General features: G+C 41.9%; 1 protein-coding gene across 13 annotated transcripts in view; it reads left to right on the forward strand.

The window, feature by feature from the left end:
• Positions 1-24,774, forward strand: part of TASOR (transcription activation suppressor) — a 61,489-nt gene that overhangs the window by 10,193 nt on the left and 26,522 nt on the right. For 7 of the 13 annotated variants that reach the window (XM_054033348.1, XM_054033349.1, XM_054033350.1 and 4 more), the window contains exons 2-14: positions 204-349; positions 2,467-2,559; positions 4,002-4,074; positions 5,303-5,394; positions 5,805-5,963; positions 18,627-18,754; positions 20,343-20,374; positions 21,200-21,247; positions 22,348-22,453; positions 22,931-23,034; positions 23,139-23,242; positions 23,462-23,534; positions 23,629-23,703. In XM_054033348.1, the coding sequence (XP_053889323.1) occupies positions 204-349; positions 2,467-2,559; positions 4,002-4,074; positions 5,303-5,394; positions 5,805-5,963; positions 18,627-18,754; positions 20,343-20,374; positions 21,200-21,247; positions 22,348-22,453; positions 22,931-23,034; positions 23,139-23,242; positions 23,462-23,534; positions 23,629-23,703 (1,233 nt within the window). The remainder of the gene's footprint in view (positions 1-203; positions 350-2,466; positions 2,560-4,001; positions 4,075-5,302; positions 5,395-5,804; positions 5,964-18,626; positions 18,755-20,342; positions 20,375-21,199; positions 21,248-22,347; positions 22,454-22,930; positions 23,035-23,138; positions 23,243-23,461; positions 23,535-23,628; positions 23,704-24,774) is intronic. The other 6 variants (XM_054033354.1, XM_054033355.1, XM_054033356.1 and 3 more) reach the window with 1 other exon arrangement.

Consider the following 24,774-nt stretch of genomic DNA (forward strand, 5'->3'; position numbering starts at 1 on the left):
TAATGATGTGCCTGGCTGTGATACTGACAAGCCTATATTCCACCTTTTGTGAGACAGTTTTTAATATACAATATCTAAAATGAATAAAGCCATTAAACATAAATAGTTTTATAAGATCAAGATAAAAATCCTATTAGTGAAATGAAAATGTACTGGGAAGTTTTCAAATCTGTATTGATACTAACTTTCTTCTCTCTGTATAGCACTCTTTCAGCCAGTAGCTATGGGATCTCGAGAGTTTGAAGATGTTGTGAAAATTTTGCATTCATCTTATTTGGAGTCAAGTTCAATGGCCAATTTCAATTACAAAAGAGCCAGTTTAATCCATAGTGAGCTGTTGGAAAAGGAGGTGAGTACCCACAGTTTGCTGTTTATGAAACTGTGTGTAAGCTATAAACTTTAGTGGTTTTGCCCAACTCCATTTACTTGAAGCCAAATGGTTTAATATGCTTAAGTGTTGGATCCTTGTAGTGTTGCTTCATGCTGGGTTCTTGAGGACACTGAATGTGACTACCTGTATTTGAGTTAGTTTGCTATACTTAAATGGATAGCACTACAGAAATAATCCAATAAGCTTTTAAATTCAAGATAACTAAATTAGGGCAATTTCAAAACATAACATGATTCTTATTAATTCACAATGTGAAATATAAAGAAATACTGTTTACAAACCATATTATCAGTCTTTCCTCTTGGAAGTTCCCATTACTAGCAGAGCTAACCAGATTTGTAATAGATGGTGTATACAGCAGAGATCTTTCAGGAGGGGGTTACTGGTACCCTCTTCTTTTTGGGGGCAGGGACCAAAGTGGGGGGAGGGGGAGAGGGCTTGATGATTTGATCTTGCTGCCTCCAAGATGAGGGAAATGGGTGCAGTGTCACACTTCTCGCTGTGTACCCTACCATTTCTGTTACGGAGGCCTTTAGGTTTCTCCTGCCTGGCCTTGTTTTACTTCTGAATAAAACAGACTGGTTGCTGTGAATATCATTTGAACTGAGGTAAACAAAAAATATGAAGTTTCCAATAGGAGAGCTACTATGACTCTTCTCCCGCTGTGGCCGCCCCCCTCCTCCCCCCGAGTCTAGGTTTAAGCCCAGTGTTAGTGGAAATCTTATTTAAAAAAGGTCATGTCTGTCCAAAAGAGATATCCGAAGATTGCTGTGCAGAAAACAGCCTGCAACATTTAAATCTCTTTTTGGCCATAGCCAAGCCAGTAACCAAGACTGCTTCTTCAGCGGTCTGGTATCCAATTGCAGAATCTGGCCCAAAATGTCCAGACTACTACTGTTCCAGCAATTTTACTACTGACTATGCTTAGAAATTTCATACTGCTGGCTTGATGTCAGGAATATCTAAGAGTTTTATGGTGGATGAAACTCTAGCATCCTGAAGTGAGGGAAAAAATGTGAGGGGGAGCTAGTGCCACTGCTGCTGTTTGAGATCTGAGCTTCTTTGTGCTTCCTGTTTGTCTTTCAATTTTGAGGTGCATAATTATTGTAAATTAATGGTGGTATCTTCCAATACAGGTTTAATGCCTTCTGCATAAGCTATAGTAGTCTATTTAATTTTAAATATTGCTCTTACATTAAATCATCTCTTCTAGATTTATAGTTCTCTCAGAAGCAGTGGCAAAACAAGTTCAGTAGCTGAATTAGCAAATCAAGCAGTGTGATTGGCTTTAAACTAACAAGCAGTCACGAAAATACTGTGCTGAACCCTCTTGAAGAAAAAACTTGTTTGCCTCCTCGGTGCCACCAAAAAAAAAAAAAAAATCACGGCATTCTGGAACTATAACATCAGATTTTACTGGCTTGTGTATTGTCTTGTTTTCAGACAATTCATAAACTGTTGATGATTTCCTGAGTGTTTTTGTGACTACGTAATTTGGCTGAATACTAAGAAGTTTTCAAGTATGGGGAGAAGAATATAGCCTTGTTAATGTGCTTCTCCTTTCTTGGAAATGACAGCTCTAGTTAAAGGGCAACTTTTTTTCCTTTTTATTCTGTTAAAATAACCCATGGGTCCAATGCAAGCTTGCTTGTAACTGTCTTCTTCAATTAAAAAAAATCTGATACAAACTGATAGCAGTGAGGCAAGACTAACAAAATATGAAATTTGGACTTGGATTTTGTGCAACAGAAATCAGTGGTCGGAAGTGATGATCAACTTCTGAACCATAGGACTTGCATCTAGAATGGAAGTCCAAAATGACATATGAGAACTTAAGCTGAATGCTTCCCCCTCCCATACCCTAGGTGAAAGGATACAGACTCTTCTGAAATTGTTTATTGGAAACTGTGCTGAAACATTAACCTCATTCAAATTGGCCTTTTGATTATTTACACCTCGAGCTAACAAAGTAGACTGTAACTTAGCCAAATTAGGCTTCTTGGAAGCCAGGTGGCACTTGATCGTGCCAATACTGGTTTCTTCATTGCACGTATTAAGACTTTGCTTGATAATAGTTCACAGAAAAACGCAGAGAACTGAAATGTGATGGTCGCCTAGAAAAAGAGCTTGTTGAATCCTATGCATTTCTGATGGTTGATCGACCTCAGGTGAGTAGAGACTAGCTTTATAAAGTAACTTTTTTTTTTTTTTTTTTTTTTTTTTTCTTGTTCTGCTTTGGGATGGTCTTTCAAACAGAATTGTTTGTTGATGACTTTAGTATCCACTAACTACCGATATGTGTTCTGCAGAATTCAGCACAAGGGAGCCATGGTAATTACAGACGAGAGGAATCTTGTCACAGAACTGATCTGTTACGCTGTGGAATTAATAGGGTTCCAGTTACAAATGTGTTTTGTTTTTCTTTACCTTTTGGGATCATACCTCTTAGGCTTATGCTTACACCCCCCCCCCCCCCCCCCAAAAAAAAAAGTGCATTCTAAGTTTTACCTATTGTGTGTTTTAAACATTTGGCTTTTTTAAATATGCATGCTCTAACACCTCAAAAAGGGATATTGCCTGCTTGATTTTGAGACTTTTTTGGGGGGGATCTTTGGGTAACTTGTACTGCTTTTCTCTTGACATGACCACAAGTGAGACCCCCCCCCTGAAAATTGTTGTGTGACATGTTGGCTAGTTGGAACTATAGCAGTGAGTCCCTTTCTGATGTAAAAGCAGGGAGAGTGTTTTTAAAAAAAAAAAAAAAAAAAAAAAAAATCATGCTGCTTTCTGGGGTGTACGTCCTCTATGATCAGACTCTGTATGAAAATAAATATATAAAATTGTGTCTTCCTCAATGAGGCTGTATATCCCCAAGAGCCCTACATAATGTGCCATATTTGCAATCAGGATCCTATAGGAAAGGCACCAAATTGGATGGGGCCTTCTGCTCCTACCTTATGATGGATGTAGGGTGGAGGAAGAAAAGATTCTGTATTCTCTTTACCTTTATGATACAGAGAGAAGTCATCAAAATGTAGTAATTACACATTCAAGTGTGTGGCTGTTGATCAAGAACATCTTATTTTCTATAATTTTTTAGATGGCTATGGTTAAGCTGTATAGACCTATATCAATAAATGCATTGCCTCCACAGCAAACAAAACTGTCCACATTTGGCATGCATTAAAGTTTATGCCCTAAGACAGGGGTTCTCAAACAGGGGGTCGCGAGGTTATTACATGGGGGGTCACGAGCTGTCAGCCTCCACACCAAACCCCGCTTTGCATCCAGCATTTATAATGGTGTTAAATTAAAAACACTTTTATATATTTATAAGGGGGGGGGGTCGCACTCAGAGGCTTGCTACGTGAAAGGGGTCACCAGTACAAAATTTGAGAACTACTTCCCTAAGAGTTGTACAGTAACATAAGGTACAATTATAGTTGAGATTACACTAATTTTGTATTAAGTGTTTGGCATACAAATATAACTTAGAGTATGTACTCATAAAAAGGAGAGGTTTATTAAACTGTTGCCTGTTCCACTCATATTCTAACTTTACTTTGCAAATATGTATGCATCTAAAATTAGATATATTTGTTCAATTCAGGTGCAAAATATATGTGAAAAAGGGCTACAGGCGGGCCATTCCAAAATAACAATTCTTGGCAGCCCTTCCATGGGTAACTATCTTTTCTTTTTTCTTTCTGTATATTTACATCATACAGTGTGATTTTTACGTTATGAAGAATGTGATATTACTTTAAACCTATTGTCCTTGCTATAGAATTTCCCAAAATTTGCACTTACACTTCAGAAAAATCCCACCCAGCTGGTTTCAGGTAATGACCTTTGATTCAGGAGCAGTACAGTTCACAAATACACAAATTAAACAAAATTAAGCTTGTCTGAAAAATGGATTTCACAGAAGTAAGAATGAATTACCTAATTACAAAATTTCAGGGAATGTTCTAGGCATCCATAGGCAGAATCCTATTCATTTTTGGGGGACAATGGAAAACCAGATTGGGGGGAGGGAGCACATGGACCCCCTGTGATCTGTTTAGCTTGAAGTTGTAGTTCTGCACTCTTGCAGTTGTCTGTAGATCAAAGAACAGGTTGCTGGCACCCATCTAAGGCCTTCCAGCATAACTATACCCCCAACTCAGCTGAAACTCTACACGGAGGCAAACAATGGGGGAAAGGGTGAAGGTGCTGCAGAGGGCTGACAGACACCGCTCTGGCCAGGAGTCTGTGCTTTGCCCCACCAGGATCCAGCATTCCCTATATCTTGTGCCTTCAGAGATCGGGTGTCCTAGCACCATGGCCATGCAGGGACCTCTCTACGGTTCCGTTGTCATGGTCTTGCTCGGTCATTTACCAGCCAGAGTGTAGGAGCCATCCCTGCGCAGGAACTATTTTTATCAGTACGGTGGTCTCCTCCACAGCTGGGGCTTGTCGTCATCCTTGCTGTCATCGGGACGCTGGGCCAGGATGACTGCAGCCACCTGCACACCTTGTGCCCTGATGTTTTGGGCTTCTTGGCAGCACAGGGAGCCCCCTGCAACAGCACTGTCAGCCCTGCCTAATCCCAACCCTACAACTGTAAAAATAAAAATTGATTCAAAGAAAAAATCAAGTTCTGCCAAGCTTAACTGTGGAATGTTGCCCACAGTTTAATGTAGTAGCATGAAAGGTGGCTGAACACATTGTTATGCTTCTCATCAAGCAGTTTAGTCTGTTTTGTCCTTCTATGTAGCTACAGTATTGCTACAGTTTTACTGAACTGATATTTGTCTTATTATACAAATGGCTAAAACTCTTGTCATGCTGATTAATCTCCTAAGTGTAACATTTTAATCTTCAGAATCTTCATTTTTTTTAAACTTTGTACTCTACCTTCCTCATCAGGTGTATATCTCTCCAGATATGCTGATTTATTACAGGCTAATCCCCTGGAAGCTGGAGCAACTGGTGACCTGATTATTTTTAAAATAATAAAGGTAATGTCTACTCTTAGCGTTTATCTTCAAAGGCTGCATTTCTTATTACTGAAGCTTTCTTGCTTTTGGTGGCTTGTTATAGAATTCTGCTACTTGTTTTTGGCGCGAATCTGAAAGTATACAAGGCTCTGTAGTAGGAAGAAAATATGTAATCATTTTTATTTAAAAGCATACATTGACTTTAATAAACCACAACTTAGCTCTTGCCCTGCAGATTTAATTGGTTTGTTTTTGTTCCTTCAATTTTGCTTTTTCTTCAAAAAGATGGAATGAGAATGACTTTTATAAATACTTGTAACTAAATGTCAGTTACCTCATTCTTACAGTGCTGTTGTACTTTATCTGTAGCTGCTCTAACAATTGATATAGTTAAGAAATTAACCCTGCAATTCTTCTTTTTTGCTCTATAGGGAAAAATGAAAAGCATATATGACCATATGGGTGTGAAAACAATGGAATCAACAGTTAAAAGTGCACTAGATCCAACACCAAAGCATGAGTGCCACGTTTCAAAGAATGCTAATAAAGTAAATTCCTTGTTGGCTTATAGAGCGTATGAGCTTACTCAGGTAGGAGAGAAGCTTCATTTATTATATTGTATATTTGTATCTATGAAAAGAGAGCATGGCGTAGTAGTGTTACAGATTTTAACACTTCAGACAGGGAGTCAGATGTGGATTACCTGATACCTTTACTGTACAAGTAAGATATTTGCCTGTTCTAAAATCTTACATATACCTCAACATAGTTTTCAGGGGGGAGGGATAGCTCAGTGGTTTGAGCATTGGCCTGCTAAACCCAGGGTTGTGAGCTTAATCCTTGAGGGGACCACTTAGGGATCTGGGGTAAAATCAGTACTTGGTCCTGCTAGTGAAGGCAGGGGGCTGGACTTGATGACCTTTCAGGGTCTCTTCCAGTTCTATGCAATAGGTATATCTCCATATATTATTATTATTATTATTATTTTTTCATTCTGTTGTAATGAAAACATTGTAAGTGGTCCTGTATCCCTTTGCTAAGTTCACAATAAGTTTCTCCCTCTCTCTAAAATATTATCTTTGCTATGTGTCCGTGTGGATTCCACTGCAGGTGAGCACACACCTCACATGTATAAGAACAGAGTGGCTTTTTTTAAAATAGTGTCTGGATCAGTGTACATACTCTGTCTCCTCATGCTCCTGTACGAGGGCATGCCCACCCCCTCCCTCAGTTTCCTCTTACCACCCATGGCAGTGAGACGGAATTTGATGAGTGTCTGACCCCACTGCTGCTTTTTAGCTCAGGCTAAAACTTTTCAAAGTCTTCTGCTACTTCTCATTTTCCTATATTTTGACCTCCAAGGACTGATTCAAACTCTCTACTGGTGAGACCAGCCCACCCTCTGACTTCAAGTCTTATCCATCCTGTGATGGATTAATCCCCCTGATCGATGGACACAGGAGGTGTCTTCCCCCCCTTCTTTTTTAGGAGGGGTGGGGTGAGGATCTTACATTTCATATGCTTGTCATTCTCCGCTAGAGTGAACTTCGGCTTCGTGATTTATGTTTTCTTGAACAGCCCACAAAGGTCTCCTCAGACTGCTAAAAGACAAACTTCAGAGTCCTGCTTGATAAGTCAGTGCTGCACTGAACAGACAAGTGATGACAAAGACCATTGTGGAGAAGACTGCACCAAGAAAAGGCCTGGCGTTGACATGGCTCTGACGCCCTTGCACTAAAGCAGACCTCAACATCAACATTGAAGCTGGTACCAGGATCCCAGGTCTTGAAGTCTGGCACTGAGAGGAGCTGCTGTGACTCCAGATGGAGCTCAGCATCCTCCCATAAAAATGGAGACGCCTGTGACACTGTGGACTCTGCCAGCCTTGGTTCTGACAATGCACTCCTTGGTGTGGACCATTAAGGTGCCCAGCCTCTTACTAGCACTGATACAGACTTAATACTTGTGTGTCTGTGCCACCCCTAAAAGAGGTTTACTCTTCACTATCACTGGGGCATATATGCTCCCTGTCTTTGAGCAGCGAACCATCTCCTCCGAGCTCTGTGAATACTACTATTAAGAGCCCTCCTGGCTTTTCCCCTGCAGGGCTTACTCCCTGCTAGCTTGACTCATTCAGTGCCAATCTTGACAATACCAAGCGACTCAGCTGTACTTCGGTGGCATGCTGTTCTGGCCCTATTGCTATTGTGCTATGACCCATCATTTGGACATTGCAAAACCGGTCTATGATGCCATTGAGGAAGAGATCTCTCTCCGCACCAGCATCCCTGCCCAGACCACCAATGCCTGAATATCAGGCAGGGCCATATCCAGAAGTAGAGCAACTCCTGCACCATGTCACTGCCAAAGGATCTCTCATCTTCATGTGTTGAAGTAATAGCCTTGGCGTCAGTACTGGCAACTGATGACTTTAAAATGTTCTAGGAGTTACTTGTGAGGATTACTGGGACTCTAGAGACTGAGATGTCTGTCATATTGGTGAAATCCCACAAGCTGTTTGACATCCTGTCAACTGGTCCAGCCAGGAAAACCCTCCCATTAGCGATGGGCTGCTTGACCTAGCCAAAGCACTGTGGCAAACACCAGCCACAGTAATGCCAACTGTGAAACAGGTCAAGATACACCAGATTACCTCCCACCCTCTATCGGATTTAAATAATTCTATACTCACCCCAACCCAGACTCCTTAGTCATGTTAGTCTTACAAGAGGAAAGAAAGGAAAAGGACCCCAAATCACTCCTCCATCCTCCCCCCCCAAAGTCATATCCTTCAGCTTAGCTGCAGCTGCATTTGACTAGTTGCCAGGCCCTACTTGTCACGTATGGACAGGGTGACACCCTCATTTGTGAAGCCCCCTCGTGAAAGCAGAGAGGCGCTTAAGGACTTAAGTGGGGAAAATCAGCTGGTGGCCAAGATCATTTTTCAGGTCGTGATGGAGGCCTCTGACACTCTGCACATGGTCACTGTGGTTGCTGTGGATGTAGCCAGAGTGTCATGGCTCCAGGCATCAGCCATGCTAAGAGAGGTGCAGGCCACAATTGAGGACTTATCCTTTGAAGTCTCGGAGCTGTTTAGTGAGTAAGTGCTCTGCACCCACTGAAGTATTCAAAAGCTCTCATGTGTTTTCTGGGGATTTACACCTCTGTTTCATACCTCCTTGGCCCATGCTGTATATCAACTTTCCCATCCACCTGGCCTGTAGGAAGTGCCTGAGATTCACTGTGGGGCTCAACCATTATGAATACAGGTTGTGTCCTTTGGACTCTCCATAGCATCTTACGATGGAACGCTCCCTTTGCCCCGTGTTGTATCGAGGTCAGGAGAACCTGTCTCTACATCAGTCTTCAGGCAGCTCTAGTGCCCCTTTAATCTCTACCTATCGCTCTGTTGAAGGGGAAGGCCTCAGACTTCTAAAGGCCCCAAGAAGAAAAACTGACTTGTCTCATAAGGACTCTGCTCCAGAATGATTTAAGTCTCCCTCTAAGTCCACCGTCTCCGAATCATCGACTTCTTGGTCCAGTTCCATGGAGGCTGCAGGTTCCTCAGTAATACTCAGGGCTGGAAAACCAAGAAGCTCCTCCAAAAGCAAACACTGTTCTGAGAGCCACAATACTGACTAAGCATAACAGGGACAGCAAGGAGAGGCATTCCTCAACCACCGGTACTGCCCTTGATGGATCCATTAGTACCATATAGATTGAAGCATATACCTCGGCACCCCATCGGAACATTCTAAACCCTCACTACAATCTACTTCCAACGAGACCATCACGTCATTACCGACGTCCTATTTGGTACTGCAAGAATTTTGGTATTCGAAGGACTTAACTGTAGTGGAGAAACTACAGTCTCTGTTAATCATGGACACAGTGGGTCCCTTGGTACTGAGACTAGTTCAGTCTCTAACTGGATGTCCATTTATTACCTACATGATTCATCACGATTTTTATTTGTGGCTCCTGCACTGCACTATAAGGAAGAGGATGAAGGGGGACTTTCATTCCATCTATTCAGCCTCTTCAGTCTTGGTACAGGGTCTCCTACTCACCCTCACAGGAACTCTTTCTCTGCAGGCCACAGAAATAGGGAGGAATCTAGGACAAGACATGACAAGCAGTGGAAGAAACACTGGATGCCACCTTGCTTTCCAGTATGGAACACCTTCTAATCCCCCACCCCCCATGGTCACACTGGGATCCCTGGGCTGCTTACAGACAGCAGTTTCTAGGGCTCTGAGCCTAGGGTGCTGGGATGAGGGGGAGATAATCTGTCTACTACCTCAGAGCATTTCCTCAGCGGGGGAGACCGTTGAGGAACAAGAAGCTAGAGTGGTTTGAGGAGTAGCCTCCTCATCTGCTACCTCCTCGTCTTTAGCTGATGAAGCTATAATGCCCCTCCACCATCTATGGCTGATGACTTTTTAAGCAATTCGAAGACATCATCAGGTGCATGGCAGACTCATTTTTTTCAGATGACATTCGCAGAGGTCAAGGAGTCACAACAAAAGTTACTGGGTATCTTCTAACTGACAAAACTGACCTTCCGATCAGTGAGGCGCTATTGGATCCCCCGAGGACGGTTTGGCAGACTCCAGCAACAGAGCCACCAACTTGCAAAAGGTCTGATAAAGGACTCTGAAGTTTTTGTTTTTCATCCCTCTCTTAATTCGCTGGTAGTGGAGGCAGTAAATGACTAGGGAAAACCACATCATGCCAAGGTGACCCCATGTGACAAGAACCAGAAGTCTTATTTATTGGCGACGCTCTGACTTCAGATCATAAATTACCAGGCCAATCACATGAACTACACAAAGTGTAAGCATTTATTGAGAACCACCCTGTGGAACAAAGAGTAGTTTTAAGCTGTCAGTGCTGAAGGACAATCATTAGCCCAGACATCTCTCCGAGTGGATGCTGTAGACACTGTGGCCCGTTCCATCTTTCTGATAGCAGTCATCATGGGCTTCAGCAGTTCGGTTTCCCAAGGGAGGTCAAAAGTATGGTGAAGAACTTTTTCCCTTAGGTGGGCTTAAGTTGTTTTCAGAGAACACAGATAAGTCCCTCCATACTCTGAAAGACTCCAGAGCCAGTCTGCAGTTGCTTGGAATTTATACCTCTGCAATAAAAAAAAAAAAAAAGCGCTTAGTAGTAGATCACATACTGCATGGAGATCCCACCAGATACATTTCTCCAGGTTCTAGAGACCAACAGAACCACCAAGAAAGAAGCTCAGGTTCCAGAGGAAAAGAACCATAAAGTAGTTTGGGGAGATGGTTGGGAGATGCACAGTTAATCTCCACGCCAGATTCCAGTATGGAAAAGGTGAGTAAAATGAGAGGAGAAATAGCCGGGGAGATGAGATTGGAGATAGGAAGGACAGGGGGGAAGGACGCAAGGAGGCCCGCAACATATACTGCTACTAATGGGAGACAGGCTAAACGACATACATTGGGGTGTTTATACACCAATGCCAGAAGCCTAGGTAATAAAATGGAGGAATTGGAGCTCTTGGTCCAAGAGCTGAAACCAGATATCGTAGGAATAACAGAAACGTGGTGGAATGGCAGTCACGACTGGAACACAGGTATGGAGGGGTATGCGCTGTTTAGGAAAGACCGGAACAAAGGTAAAGGTGGGGGGGTGGCATTGTATGTCAATAGTGAAATAAGCTGTAAAGAAATAATAGTGGATGGATTAGATAACACAGAGTCCGTCTGGGCAATACTCACACTGGGTAATAGGACTACTAGAGCCTCTCCGGGGATAGTGCTTGGAGTGTGCTATAGACCGCCGGGATTGACCCAGGATATGGATAAGGAACTATTTAATGTGTTTAGAGAAGTAATTACTAATAGAAACTGTGTAATTATGGGGGACTTTAACTTCCCGGATATAGATTGGGGAACAAACGCTAGTAGCAATAATAGGGCTCAGATGTTCCTAGATGTGCTTGCTGATCAATTCCTCCATCAAGTGGTAGTTGAACCGACGAGGGGGGAGGCCATTTTAGATTTGATTCTGGTAAGTAGTGAGGACCTCGTTGAGGAAGTGGTAGTAGGGGACAATTTGGGCTCCAGTGATCATGAGCTAATTTGGTTTAAAATACATGGGAGGAGTAACAGAATTAAGTCAAAGACTAGGGTTTATAACTTTAAAAAGGCCAATTTTAACAAATTAAGGGGACTGGTAAGGGAAGTGGATTGGGCAAACATATTAATGGATCTAAAGGCAGAAGAAGCCTGGGATTACTTCAAGTTAAAGATGCATGAGCTGTCGGAGGCCTGCATTCCAAAAAAGGGAAAAAGATTACTAAGCAAGAGATTTAGACCGAGCTGGATGAGCGACCGACTCAAAGGGGCGATTAGGAAAAAACAGAAAGCGTACAAAGAGTGGAAGAGGGGAGGGATCAGTAAGGAAATGTACCTAAGTGAAGTCAGAGAATGTAGAGATAGAGTGAGAAAGGCCAAAGGCCGTGTAGAGTTGGACCTAGCGAGGGGAATTAAAAGCAATAGTAAGAGGTTTTATAGCCACATAAATAGGAATAAAGCAAAGAAAGAAGAGGTGGGACCACTGAAGACTATTGCCGGAGAGGAGATTAAAGACAATCTAGGCATGGCGCAATATCTCAATGAATATTTTGCATCGGTGTTTAATGAGGCCAATGAAGGTATTAGGGATACTAGCACCATTACAGAGGGGCATTCAGGATGGGGGATTACCATATCCGAGGTAGAAACAAAACTTGAATGCCTTAATGGGGCTAAGTCGGGAGGACCGGACGATCTTCATCCAAGAATATTGAAGGAATTGGCACGGGAAATAGCAGGCCCATTAGCGATAATATTTAATGAATCTGTAAACTCGGGGGTGGTCCCGTTAGACTGGAGAATAGCTAATGTGGTTCCTATTTTCAAGAAAGGGAAAAAAAGTGATCCGGGTAACTACAGGCCTGTTAGTTTAACATCTGTAGTGTGCAAGGTGTTAGAGAAAATTCTGAAAGAGAGACTAGTTGAGGACCTGGAGGTTAGTGGCAATTGCGATAAATTACAACATGGTTTTACGAAGGGCAGATCGTGCCAAACGAATCTGATCTCCTTCTTTGAGAAAGTAACGGATTTATTAGATAAGGGAAATGCGGTGGACCTAATATACCTGGATTTCAGTAAAGCGTTTGATACTGTACCCCATGAGGAATTATTGGTTAAACTGAAAAACATGGGGATCGATATGAAAATCCAGAGGTGGATAAGGAATTGGTTAATGGGGAGAATGCAGCGGGTAGTATTAAACGGTGAACTGTCCGGTTGGAGGGAGGTTACTAGTGGAGTGCCTCAAGGTTCGGTTTTGGGACCCATTTTATTTAATCTATTTATAACTGACCTCTGAACCGATTGCAGGAGTGGGCTGATAAAGTTTGCGGATGATACGAAGGTGGGAGGCGTTGTAAATTCGGAGGAGGATAGGGATATCCTGCAGGGAGACTTGAATGAGCTTGTGAATTGGAGTATCAGAAATAGGATGAAATTTAATAGTGAAAAGTGTAAGGTGATGCATTTGGGGATGACTAATAATTTTAGTTACGCAAGATGGGGACGCATTGGTTAGAAGTAACGGAAGAGGAGAAGGACCTAGGGGTCCTTGTAGACCGCAGAATGACTGAGTCGACAATGCGACGTGGCGGTGAAAAAAGCCAATGCTGTCTTGGGATGCATTAGGCGAGGTATATCTAGTAGGGATAAGGAGGTCCTGCTTCCGTTGTACAAGGCGCTGGTGAGACCTCATTTGGAGTACTGTGTGCAGTTCTGGTCTCCCATGTTTAAAAAAGATGAACTCAAACTGGAACGGGTGCAGAGAAGGGCCACTAGGATGATCAGAGGAATGGAAACCCTGTCGTATGAAAAGAGACTAGAGGAGCTTGGGTTGTTTAGTCTGACAAAGCGAAGGCTGAGGGGGGATATGATTGCTATCTTTAAATATATTAGAGGGATTAATACAAGGGAGGGAGAAGAATTATTCCAGCTTAGTACTAATGTGGACACAAGAACGAATGGATATAAACTGGCCGTGGGGAAGTTCAGGCTTGAAATTAGACGAAGGTTTCTGACCGTCAGAGGGGTGAAATATTGGAACGGCCTTCCGAGGGAAACGGTGGGGGCGACGGACCTGTCTGGTTTTAAGATTAAGTTAGATAAGTTTATGGAGGGAATGGTTTAATGGTAAAGCATAGTAGTCAAGGAAAACCAAGCAATGGTAGGTAAATAGTATAATGGCTGACAGGGGTCAGGCTGGACACTCTTGCCTATATGCTCGGGGTCTTACTGATCGCCATATTTGGGGTCGGGAAGGAATTTTCCTCCAGGGCAGATTGGCTGAGCCTCTGGAGGTTTTTCGCCTTCCTCCGCAGCATGGGGCAGGGATCTCTAGCAGGAGGGTCTCTGCTGATTGAAGTCACTTAAAACAGGATTGGGGACTTCAACAGCAGAGTCTAGGGAAGGGGTAGGGACGGTTTTATGGCCTGCAGCATGCAGGGGGTCAGACCAGATGATCATAATGGTCCCTTCTGACCTTAAAGTCTATGAGTCTATTTGGTTTAAGTACACAACTAGCTTCATCATCAAAGCACTAGTTTTGATCGGCTGGTTGAGGGTGTGAAGCCTCCTCACTCTAGCTTGCCAGCTACAACAGTTTGCCTGCCTGCCTCCCTCCCCTCATTTGGAAGCCAGCTCTCCCATTTCTAACATGCATGGGACTGGATTACCACAGACAAATGGGTTTTGGAGATGGTTACGTTGGGCTGTGCCATCCATTTCACATCCCCATTCCTCTTCAGGGATCCCTTCCGTGAGCTCCTACTAAGAAAAATAAAATTCCTCCTTTGCTAGGAGCAGTTGTCTGTCCTGGCTCTACATGAGGAATGGTTTCTATTAATGAGTTAATTACTCATACCAAAGAGAAATGGAGGATGGAGACTGGTACTTTAGATCTAAGATTCCTAAACAAATTTGTGAAGTCCCAAAAATTCAGACTGGTGACTCTGGCAGTGATCATTCTTAAATTCAGGGGACTGGTTTTCAGCCTACAAGACACATTTCCAAATTGTGGTACACCAGGCTTACATTTTTGTGAAAGGCCAGAAGCACTCTCAATACCATGCAATTCTTTTCAGTCTCAACTCCAAGAGTTGTCACAAAGGTTGTAGTGGTGGTGGCTGCTCACCTTTGTCTAGTGGCAGCTGTGGTATTCCCATGAACAGCCAGCTGTTTAGATAAGGGTTGGTCTTACGGGGAAGTGCTGTCAGCCACCCACAGGGCCCTATCGCTATTCCTGCAGTTAGGCCTTCAGCTCAATGTCAAAGTCTACGTTGACCCCTGAGTGGAAAATACAGTACATAAGGGACATCTTTAGGTCCTGGCAGTCAGCAAAATCTATCTTCCTGTGCACAGATTCATAACTTTATCCAACGTTGTCAAGAGCAATCAAGTGAACCCTGAAACCTCAGTAGGATTCTGTTTACAGCTTCCGTGTCACATGGCAGCTTGCACCTTCATCCTGCAATGTTACATCTTTGCGGCTTTCAGGGTGGCTCAGGATAGACAGCTTTGATTTTTAAACAGATTTCTTTTCCATGACCGGTGAAAGATTCCCTAGACTGGTGGCAGAATCACAACAATGTCAGGACAGACGTTTCTTCAGCCAGTACTGTTGGTCACCATACTATGGGATGTGTTGCTACTCAGATGGTGTGCATCTGTGTCCATATAGTCCCGGGGACATAGTTACGTCAGGAGACCAGTCTCCACGTCAACCTGGAGGAACTACAGGCAGTCAGAAATGCCTGTTTCCACTTTCTACCTCCTAGGGAAGTCTATCAAAATCTTGATGGACAATGATGTTTGCATGTTTCATATTAACCTATGGAGCAGAGGGAGATATGTCTGTGTGCTGAAGTAATAAAGTTATGGAATTGGTGTATAGCCTATTGTATTCACATTTCAACAGTGCACCTTCCTGGAATACAAAACATCATGGCCCATGTTCTCAGCAGGGGCCTCTTCCAGGACTCTGAAAGAGAGCTAGACCACTGATCCTAGACCACTGAATGTGTGGCACTGTCTGGAAGTGGCTTTCTTTGCCTCTTCCACAAATAGGAAGTGTTGTCTGTTCTGTTCGGGGAAGGTGGCTTTCAGCCTTCAGCAGATGCCTTTCTCCCCCTTTAGACAAAGGGGCCTGTAATTACATATTTTTCTCAACATTTTGGATTCTAAAGGTGAAGAACAAGATCAGGCAGGACAAATGATAGTTATCCCAATAGTCTTTATGTGACCAAAATAAGCATTGTATAAAACATTGTCTCCTTGTTCAGTAATCTATTAAAACAGGTAATCTTCCATGCTTTGTTTATCTTAAGATGTGAATTGCATCCCAACCTAAAAATTCTCCAGCTCAAGGCCTGGTTCTTCAATGGTTCGCTGGTAGAGGTATAGCAAATGTTAAACAGCAGGAAGAAATTTTAAGCATGATTCTTACCTTCAGAAGTGAAAAATATTTTTTGCGATTGGTGTGAATATCAGCAAATTGCACTTGAATTTTCCTTACTTGCATTTATCCTGAATTACCTGCTGTAGCTGAAGAAAACAGATTTTTAAGGTAGCCCAGTTAAGCTTCATCTGGCGACAGTATCAGCCTTCCATTCTCCAGTGTAAGGGTTCTCTGTAGTCTCTTGCCTCACAACTGTAAGGCTTATTAAAGCAGTGGTTCTCAAACTAGGGCCACCGCTTGTTCAGAGAGAGCCCCTGGCAGGCCGGGCTGGTTTGTTTACCTGCCACGTCCGCAGGTTCGGCCGACCGTGGCTCCCACTGGCCGTGATTCGCCGCTCCGGGCCAATGGGGGCTGCAGGAAGGGCAGCCAGCACCTCCCTCGGCCTGCGCCATTTCCTGCAGCCCCCATTGGCCTGGAGCAGCGAACCGCAGCCAGTGGGAGCCACAGTCGGCCGAACCTGCGGACGTGGCAGGTAAACAAACAAGCCCGGCCTGCCAGGGGCTCTCTCTGAACAAGTGGCGGCCCTAGTTTTTGAGAGCCACTGTATTACAGGACTGGGGAACCTCTTCCCTCAAGTAAAAGACCTTGCTCCGGTCTAGGATCTTAATCTAGTTCTCAGGTCTCCCAGGACCTCCTTTGAACCTATAGTGACCTGCTTAATATAGCCATAAAGACAGCCTTTTTAATAGCTATTATATTGGCTTGAAGAACTGGGGAAATTTGATGCCTTCATAGTGGATCCTCCCTTTACAGTATTTTCAAGGACAGTTTCCCTATTTCCACATCCCAAATTCCTTCCTAAGGTATTATTGGAGTTTCATCTGAACCAAACCATACATTTTACACAAACCCTTTACCCCCCCCAAACTCTGGTCAGGAAGCTTTTTTCCATATCTCTGATGCAGGGTCGTCTCCAGGCACCGGCTGAGCAAGCTGGTGCTTGGGGTGGCAGATTGGGCAGAATGCCGCTTACAACAATCCTAGGGCGGCGCGGCAGGAGGCGGCGCAGCGGGAGGGGCCGTGTGGCAGTGCCCCTGCTGTAGGTCTGGCCGCCCCCTTCTCTCCCCCTCTTCCCCCTCCCCCCCCCCAGTCGGTCCCCCTGCACCTGCGCTCCAGCTGCGCTGCAGGTTTTGGTTTTGGTTTTTGTGGGGGTTTTTTTGCCCCTGCTCTGATGTCCAGAAGAGCACTGGCACTTTTTATCTCAATAGGACCAAACCGTTTCATAAGTCAACCATTTTGTCTCCATTGCCAACAGATGTAAAGGCTCCACTGTTTCTACCCAGAGACTATCCAGGTGGATTTTGGGATCTATTATCATGTGCTATGAGGTTGCTAATGTCCAGCCTCCTGCTAGGGTTCTGTCCCACTCCACTAGGTGTCAGGCAACATCTATGGCTTTCCTGAAAGATGTTCCAATACTTGAAATCTGTAGGTCTGGTGTGTGGTCTTCAATACATGCTTTCTTCAAACACTGCCTCTTGGTCCATGCCTCTAGAACTGATGTGGCAGTGGGCAGTGTAGTTCTGTCTTCTGTACTAGACTCTTATCCGAAGCACTCTCCTCCTGGGGATACTGCTCAGTTACCTGAATTGGAGCACCATTAGGACGCTACTCAAAGAAGGAAACTTAACCCTGTGCAGTGACTGTAATTCTTCAATATATGTGTGTCCCAATAGGTGTTCCACTACCTGTCCTCCTTCCTCTCTGCTTTGGCGTTTTCTTCGTGGGACTTTGCAGTAGAGAAGGAACTAAGGGGTGGTTCACCCACACAGCCCTATGTAGCCTAGGTGTGGGGCACAAGGATGCGTAGGGCAGATACATAGATTAAACAAGCACTGCTACTGAAATCGCTAATTGAAGGCACATGGGTATTTGAGCACCCATAGGGGGAACACATCTTGAACTACAGTTATTGCACAGGATGAGCAACCTTTCCTGTAAGTGACTTGTGTAGCATTACGTAGGAACTCTGTGGCAGAAGAAGGGATAGAATCCAATTCTCTGGCCAGTAGTCAACTCCCTTAAACACAATACTTTTTCTTCTTGTAGTGCCTTGCTTCATTCAGTACACACCTTCAAACTTCTGCAACAAAGGAAGCTGGGGTCCTGCAGATAAGTCTCCTGTAGTACACAACTTTGGTTGATCCTTACAGCTTGTCCATCCTGTGCACTGAATAAAACTTTGTGCCTGTAGGAAAAATAGTATATAATGATCTAATTAAAGAGTGACAATAGATATGCCTAAGGTGGCTGAATTAAGGTTGCATAGGAAACGTTTGAGTGCTTGACTTTGAAACCTTAATATTCTGTTTAATGTAGGTGGTTTTTAATGTACAACATAATTTGGATTGCAAAATGTGTGTGAATTTGCATTTTTGTCTGTACTCTATACACTAGGCTTTATAGAAAATATTTCTTCCAGTTAGTAAAATTAGCTTATGCTTTTTAAAATCTAATCTACTGTGCTGTTCATTTTTGGCATAATTTAATACTTCAAAAGCATTTATTTCTGGATTATTTAAAACTGTTTTGGCTAATAATAAAAATACAGGATTTCTGAGGGATGGCTGTGAAACTAGTGGCACATTTTCTAAAAACTGGAAACCATTCGTCAGCTCTTGGTAAACTTGCAAAATACAAATTGAACATATTTCTATTTTAGTTAACATTTGTGCTTTTGCTTCTTTTATTAGTACTACTTTTATGAATATGGATTTGATGAAATAAGACGAAGACCAAGACATGTGTGTCCATATGCTGTTGTTTCATTTGCTTATAAGGATGAAATGGTACAAGTACCAAAGTTTTTGCCCCCATCAAGGTAAGGTAGGATGCAGGTTTATAGAGAATGTCAGTGTTGAACTTGAACAGACTTGTAATCCCTAACATACTCAGTTTAGCATTACTATCACCGAACAGTGGTGATGTGTGCATATTTAATACTGGGGAAATTGAGGGCTTGCTGTTCAGAGCCTTCAAGCCTACTATGAGAGGCTGTGAGTATTGTTTTGTGCAGCACAGTGACCTGTGCGGAACATAGTTTTGTTGCTTTTCTTCCCCTCCTCAAAACCATGCTGCCCAACCAGAGGGATGTTTATTTTCTGTAAAAACTCCTTCTAAATTTTACAAAATATTAAAATCAATTTTGAAATCTAGTCTTTGTATAAAAAGAAATTTAAAAGTAGTTTTATGTATTCTGTCCAACAGCAAGCCCTGCACCAATGTTTGTGGTCTTACAATAATATGTTCTTCCACTTTTGTAATAATAAAAAATCTTGTCTGAAAGAGCAACACAAACAGGGAAAACCTCCTATTATACAGAGGAAATAGACTATAGACAAAATGTGTACAAAGTAAACTGAAAAATGGATCCCTTTCAATTATAGTAAACTTCTGTGGCTTTTGAAACAGAAGTAGGCTTAAAGTATCTGACCAGCTTCAGTAGTGGTGTCCCTTTTAAAGTATTGTATGTCTATTTGTGCAAATTACTTAAGAATTTGGTAATTCTTTGGAGACAGAAGGCAGAAAGTTTGAATTATCATTCCCAGCAAAGGCATTTCTGGACTTGATCTGCCAAAGTTTGAAATTGCCACCCACAACTTAAAGGATTCACATAGGACATGGTTTTCAGATGCTTCCCCAACCTGGTACGGAGAAAGGGTTTCAGATCCCACTCTGGCATGGAATGTTCACCTTCTCACTTGGTTGTATGCTCCTCCAAACCTCTATCAGAAGTACAGTGGTCTTCCTTTGTGGTTAGAATTGTTGTGAAGAGTATCCAACTTCTCTACTGCTCCTAGGGTGACCAGACAGCAAATGTGAAAAATCAGGATTTTGGGGGTGGGGGGGGGAGGAGAGGAGCCTATATAAGAAAAAGACCCAAAAATCGAGACTGACCCTATAAATTCGGGACATCTGGTCACCCTAACTGCTCTTGAAATATAATGGCTACTAAAATATTCTCCTCACACTAGTCTAACTGCAACTTCTGTATTGCTTTTAACTGTATCTGAAGCTGCCCTGACAGATATGGTTAAAACATATCCGTGGATGCAGTTATACTGTTATAAAAGGTGCTTAATTGGGATAACTTATTCATATAAGTTACACACTAAAGCTACACTGGTATAACAGCATACACTCTAGGGGTTGTTTGTACTGTTTTAACTATATTGGCATAGAAATTGATACGGATAAAGCAGTACAAACCCTGTTTGTAAGCAAACTGATAACATAGGATCAGAGGATACATGATTGCAGTGTTGCTGTCCTGTTAGACTTGCCAACTAATAAAACATCCTAAATCTGAAGGGGGTGTGGGGGTGGGTGTTGTGGGGGTGGGGCAGGGTTAATTGTATATTGAGAGAAGCTTCTGTTTAACTTTTTTGTCTTGTTTTATATTTTGTTAGGTCAAACAGCTTTAATACAGACAGAAGCACAGGTAAGGATCAGTTGTACTAGAACTCTTGCATTTATAATAAATGCATGGAATACTTTTAGTCACTTTACCTGTGCTTTATTTTGATAACGTGTTTTGGGTCACTGTAGTTAGAGAGAATAAAGAGTAGGTATTACCTTTGGTGTAATTGATCTCTAAGGGTAAAAAACAAACGGATCAGTGTTGATGACATTATGGTGTGGCCAGTTGGAACCACGGGGTAGTTTTTCCTATCTCATATTACACTTGAGGCTCAAAATAGTAATATAAGAAAACATGCTGCCTTCCTGCATATTTTGCAGAATTGTATCAAAACTGCAAGAAAAACTGAAAAAATCACTAACCATACCTGTGGTGGGATTGTGTTGTCTGAGGCAACTTTCCTGCTCTTATTAGCTGAAGTTCTTTGACAGTTGATACAAAAAGTTCTTTTGTCATACTAATGAAATACAGCCTCCTGACTTCCATAACTAGCAATTGATTTTTCTATGCCACTTGACAAAGCACATTTGTTTTACAGTATCTTTAAAATATATGTAAATAGACAGTTAAGAGCTACAATATTCTAATACTGCAGTGACTATTCAGTGGCACCTCAGTTACAGCAGCTTTCCAGTTTTAATTTTTAAAAAATGTAGCCCTCTGGTTTTAGAAAGAAACTTTTTGGTATGTGATTTGGAGCAGTGCTGCTTTCTGGAGTTTGTAGAGAACAGGAAACAGCTTTGAAGTCTGAACAGTCCCAAGTTATTTCTATGGGGAATCCGCTCTGATGCCTAATAATGAATTATGTGTCACTGTAGCTAGTAGTTTCTCTGCTATCCATTTCAGCAAAAATACTAGGAGTGAAAATGGAGAAGGGTGGAGAAGATCTAGTAGGTTTGTGAAGTACTGTTTGTATCCCTTGGCACTCCCATCCCTCTATCCTCAATGCAATAGACAGCTTTAACAAAGTCAGAGTTTAACTGTTGATTGGAGTCAGGTCTATATGGCTAAATATCCTTTTTCACCTAGGAATGAGGGAAATCCTCCCTAAACCCCAGTAGTTACAGCTTTCTACAATGCCCAGAAAAGACGCATCTTCTCTTTCACTAGGGAACAACTGGAACAATATCCAGGGATTTCTCCTTGCTGTTCAGCCCGAGTGACAACTTCTTTTATTTCTCTGCTACTTCTGTGCAGACTTCACGCTCTCCTATCTTTGCCTTTTTCTCTTCAGTTTTGTCCACACTGATGTTTTTTTTTTTTTTTTTTTGGTGGTGGTGTTTTTGCTGCAGCTCCACTAGTGGAAGCACTGATCTGAGGTCGCTTGAACTCTCTCTTCAAAGTTCTTTTCAACTTTCCCTTACGGTACTTGTTGACTATCGGTCTTGTGCCGGTATTTAGCCTTAGATGGAGTTTACCACCAGCTTTGGGCTGCATTCCCAAGCAACCCGAAGCACTGTGTAGACAGGACAAAGCTAACGTTTTCCATCATATTGTCTAGATCTAGTCTGAGGCTAGGTCTACACTACCCGCCTGAATCGGCGGGTAGAAATCGACCTCTCGGGGATCGATTTATCGCGTCCCATCGGGACGCGACAATCAATCCCCGAATCGACGCTCTTACTCCACCAGCGGAGGTGGGAATAAGCGCCGTCGACAGAAAGCCGCAGAAGTCGATTTTGCCGCCGTCCTCACAGCGGGGTAAGTCGGCTGCGATACGTCGAATTCAGCTACGCTATTCACGTAGCTGAATTTGCGTATCTTAAATCGACTCCCCCCTGTAGTGTAGATGTACCCTAAGAAAGTAAGATGACATGGTAGTAAAAATTGCCTGTGCTCTTTTTTTCATTGCCACCAGCAGTAGAAAATGTCCCAAAACTTAGGCAGGCTGCCTCTACACTTGTCCCTCTCTCGCTTCAGTCTCTTACTAGTGTATCTTCACTTGAGACAACTGCTTTACTTTATTTTTTTTTCTTCCCCCACTCTTCTGTTAGATAAGACTAACTACACCTTATGGAGAGGTCAGCTTTTGAATAAAGGGAAGCTTTTATGCCATGCTGCTTTGAAATCTGCAACACGTCCTTTCCTTCCATGTAAACTGTAAGTATTGATTTGAAAACAAAGTTGAAAAATATTCTTAAAAACCATCTTTAGCAGAATCTGGTGAATTCTGGCCAGTTTATGTTAATTTTTAAAATTTAATCTAAATTTATTAGGTAACATTTTCAAGTTACTTAGGAACAAAAGTCCAACTTGTGTTTCTAAGTTACTTAAGCACTCTGGAAAATATTGTCAATTGACACATGCATTTGATTTAAACAAACGTGTTTGGTTTGTTGTGTGTTTTTTTTTTTTTTTTTTTTTTTTTTTTTTTTTTTTAATGGGACAACAGGCTTTTCTGTGCAATTCCCGTTCCACTGGTAGAAAACTTCCCTGAATCCTGTTAGTTTCAAGGAATTAGTTTTTCAAACGAGTATTTAAAAACAAAACCAAACACCCTTCAATTTTTATTTAATTCATGAGACTAGGATCATGGGGTAAAGAGAAGCTGATTTTTCATTTTCTCTTTGATTTCAGTCCTGAGAAGCTTAACGTTGAAACTGTTATGAGCCTTGATTCACTAAAGAAGAAAATTGCACCAGCATTGTTCTATAAAGAAACTTATCTAGGGGCAAAAGAAGGTAAACACTTGTCTTTTTGAACTAAAAATAACATCTGGGTATAAACCGTAATTTTTAAGACTTTTTTTTTTTTTTTTTTTTTTTTTCCTTCCCCTCTTAATTAGTGTGCAAGAGTGGAATGTACTGTAGTCTTTATGAGATTGTGGAAAAGACAAGGTCTGGAAGTAACTTGGAAGGCTTACTTCAAAAACTGGAGAAAGAGAAATTAGTAAGTAGAACATGTTTGACTCTGTTTGTTTAAAAAGAAAAAAAAATTCTGTAATTTCAAGAAAATGGAGAGAATCTCTGCTTCCTGGCAACACATCACAGACATAAGAGGATTGTTTTTCAGTGCCAGTGATACATTGGAGCTTGTTACCATTAACAAATGACTCTCCTAATCTTTTTTGGTGCATACTAGATATACTTTTTTTGCTTGAAAACACAGGTTCTTGTTAAACCACTTGGGGACAGAGGCTATCTCTTCCTTCTTTCTCCTTGGCAAATGACATCCCCATATGGTATGTAATTTTTTAAAATACTTAATGGTCTTTTGAAATATAACTGTATTCCTCTTAACAAATTACATAATTCTATTACTCTTTTTTTTGGTAGAGCACCAAACTGGAAGGTCCCGCATTCTACAGGCATTGTTTCTATTTCAGGAACCTAGAGGTATAGTGACTTCAAGTAAGTCCATTGACTTCTGATTGCCTTCTTTGGTTAGATACAGTTAACATGCAGTTGAGGTGCTCATCTACATAGCTTAGTTTTAGGTCAGGGTTGCTGTTCATAATGCATGAGCATGAAAGAACATGGATTGATTTAGATATCGGTGATTGCAGGGCTAGCACTAAAATAAGCCTTTTTACTCTTTTGTTACTTAGTACAATAGTTCAGTTTTTTCTGTTCTCTTTTATGAAAGGGAGCAATATTTATTTCCACTAAGTTCCAGTAGAACTAGCTATCCATCTGTCCTTGAAGACTACCTTTTATTAAGATATATCATTACAGCTACACACTTAAATTATCTATTAGTTTTGACCCATAAAACATAAAGGACAAAATATAGCTGTAGGGCACTATGTAACACCGTTAATTTGGTTACTTGAAGTTATGCACTGGGGGACAAATCATGTTCTCAATTCAATAATTGAGCAAAGAAAATGTTCAGTGAGAGAAGCCTAGGATAATCAGTTATCACTAATACCACTAAAAGGAACTGAACTTAGTAGAACTTTAATAGCTACATCTGGAACGTAACTTAAAAAAATCCACCATTCAGAGCTGAAACTTTTCTGCTTCTAGTATTACTTATTGAGCATGTACTCTTCACAACTTGCTTTGAAATAGTCCACACATTAACGTAGTAAAATCCAGCCTTTCCCTTGCTTTTTACTTTAACAAATGAATTAATAACCAAATATCATGGTTCAGCTCAAGCCAGGGTTCCTACCTCACCCTACCCCTTAGATGCCTTTACATTCTAGAGTAGTCCATGTAAGTATCAGGGAGATGAATGACTTCCTTATATCTTTGTCAGGAAAATACCATAGCCAAACACAGTGGGTTCACAGACGTACACTGCCAGCCTGCTGCACTAAGGGGTATAGCTAGTTCCCCACTACCATATAAACTTTTTCATTGTTATTCCAATTCATTTTATATTGCCTCCAAAAGCATACATGTGGGTCAAAATAACTACTAGAAATGGACCCTTTAATAAAAAGTGGTATTTCATAACCCAACATAAGAATGGCC

Source organism: Malaclemys terrapin, chromosome 7 (genome assembly GCF_027887155.1).
Source record: "Malaclemys terrapin pileata isolate rMalTer1 chromosome 7, rMalTer1.hap1, whole genome shotgun sequence".
Classification (NCBI taxonomy): domain Eukaryota; kingdom Metazoa; phylum Chordata; order Testudines; family Emydidae; genus Malaclemys; species Malaclemys terrapin.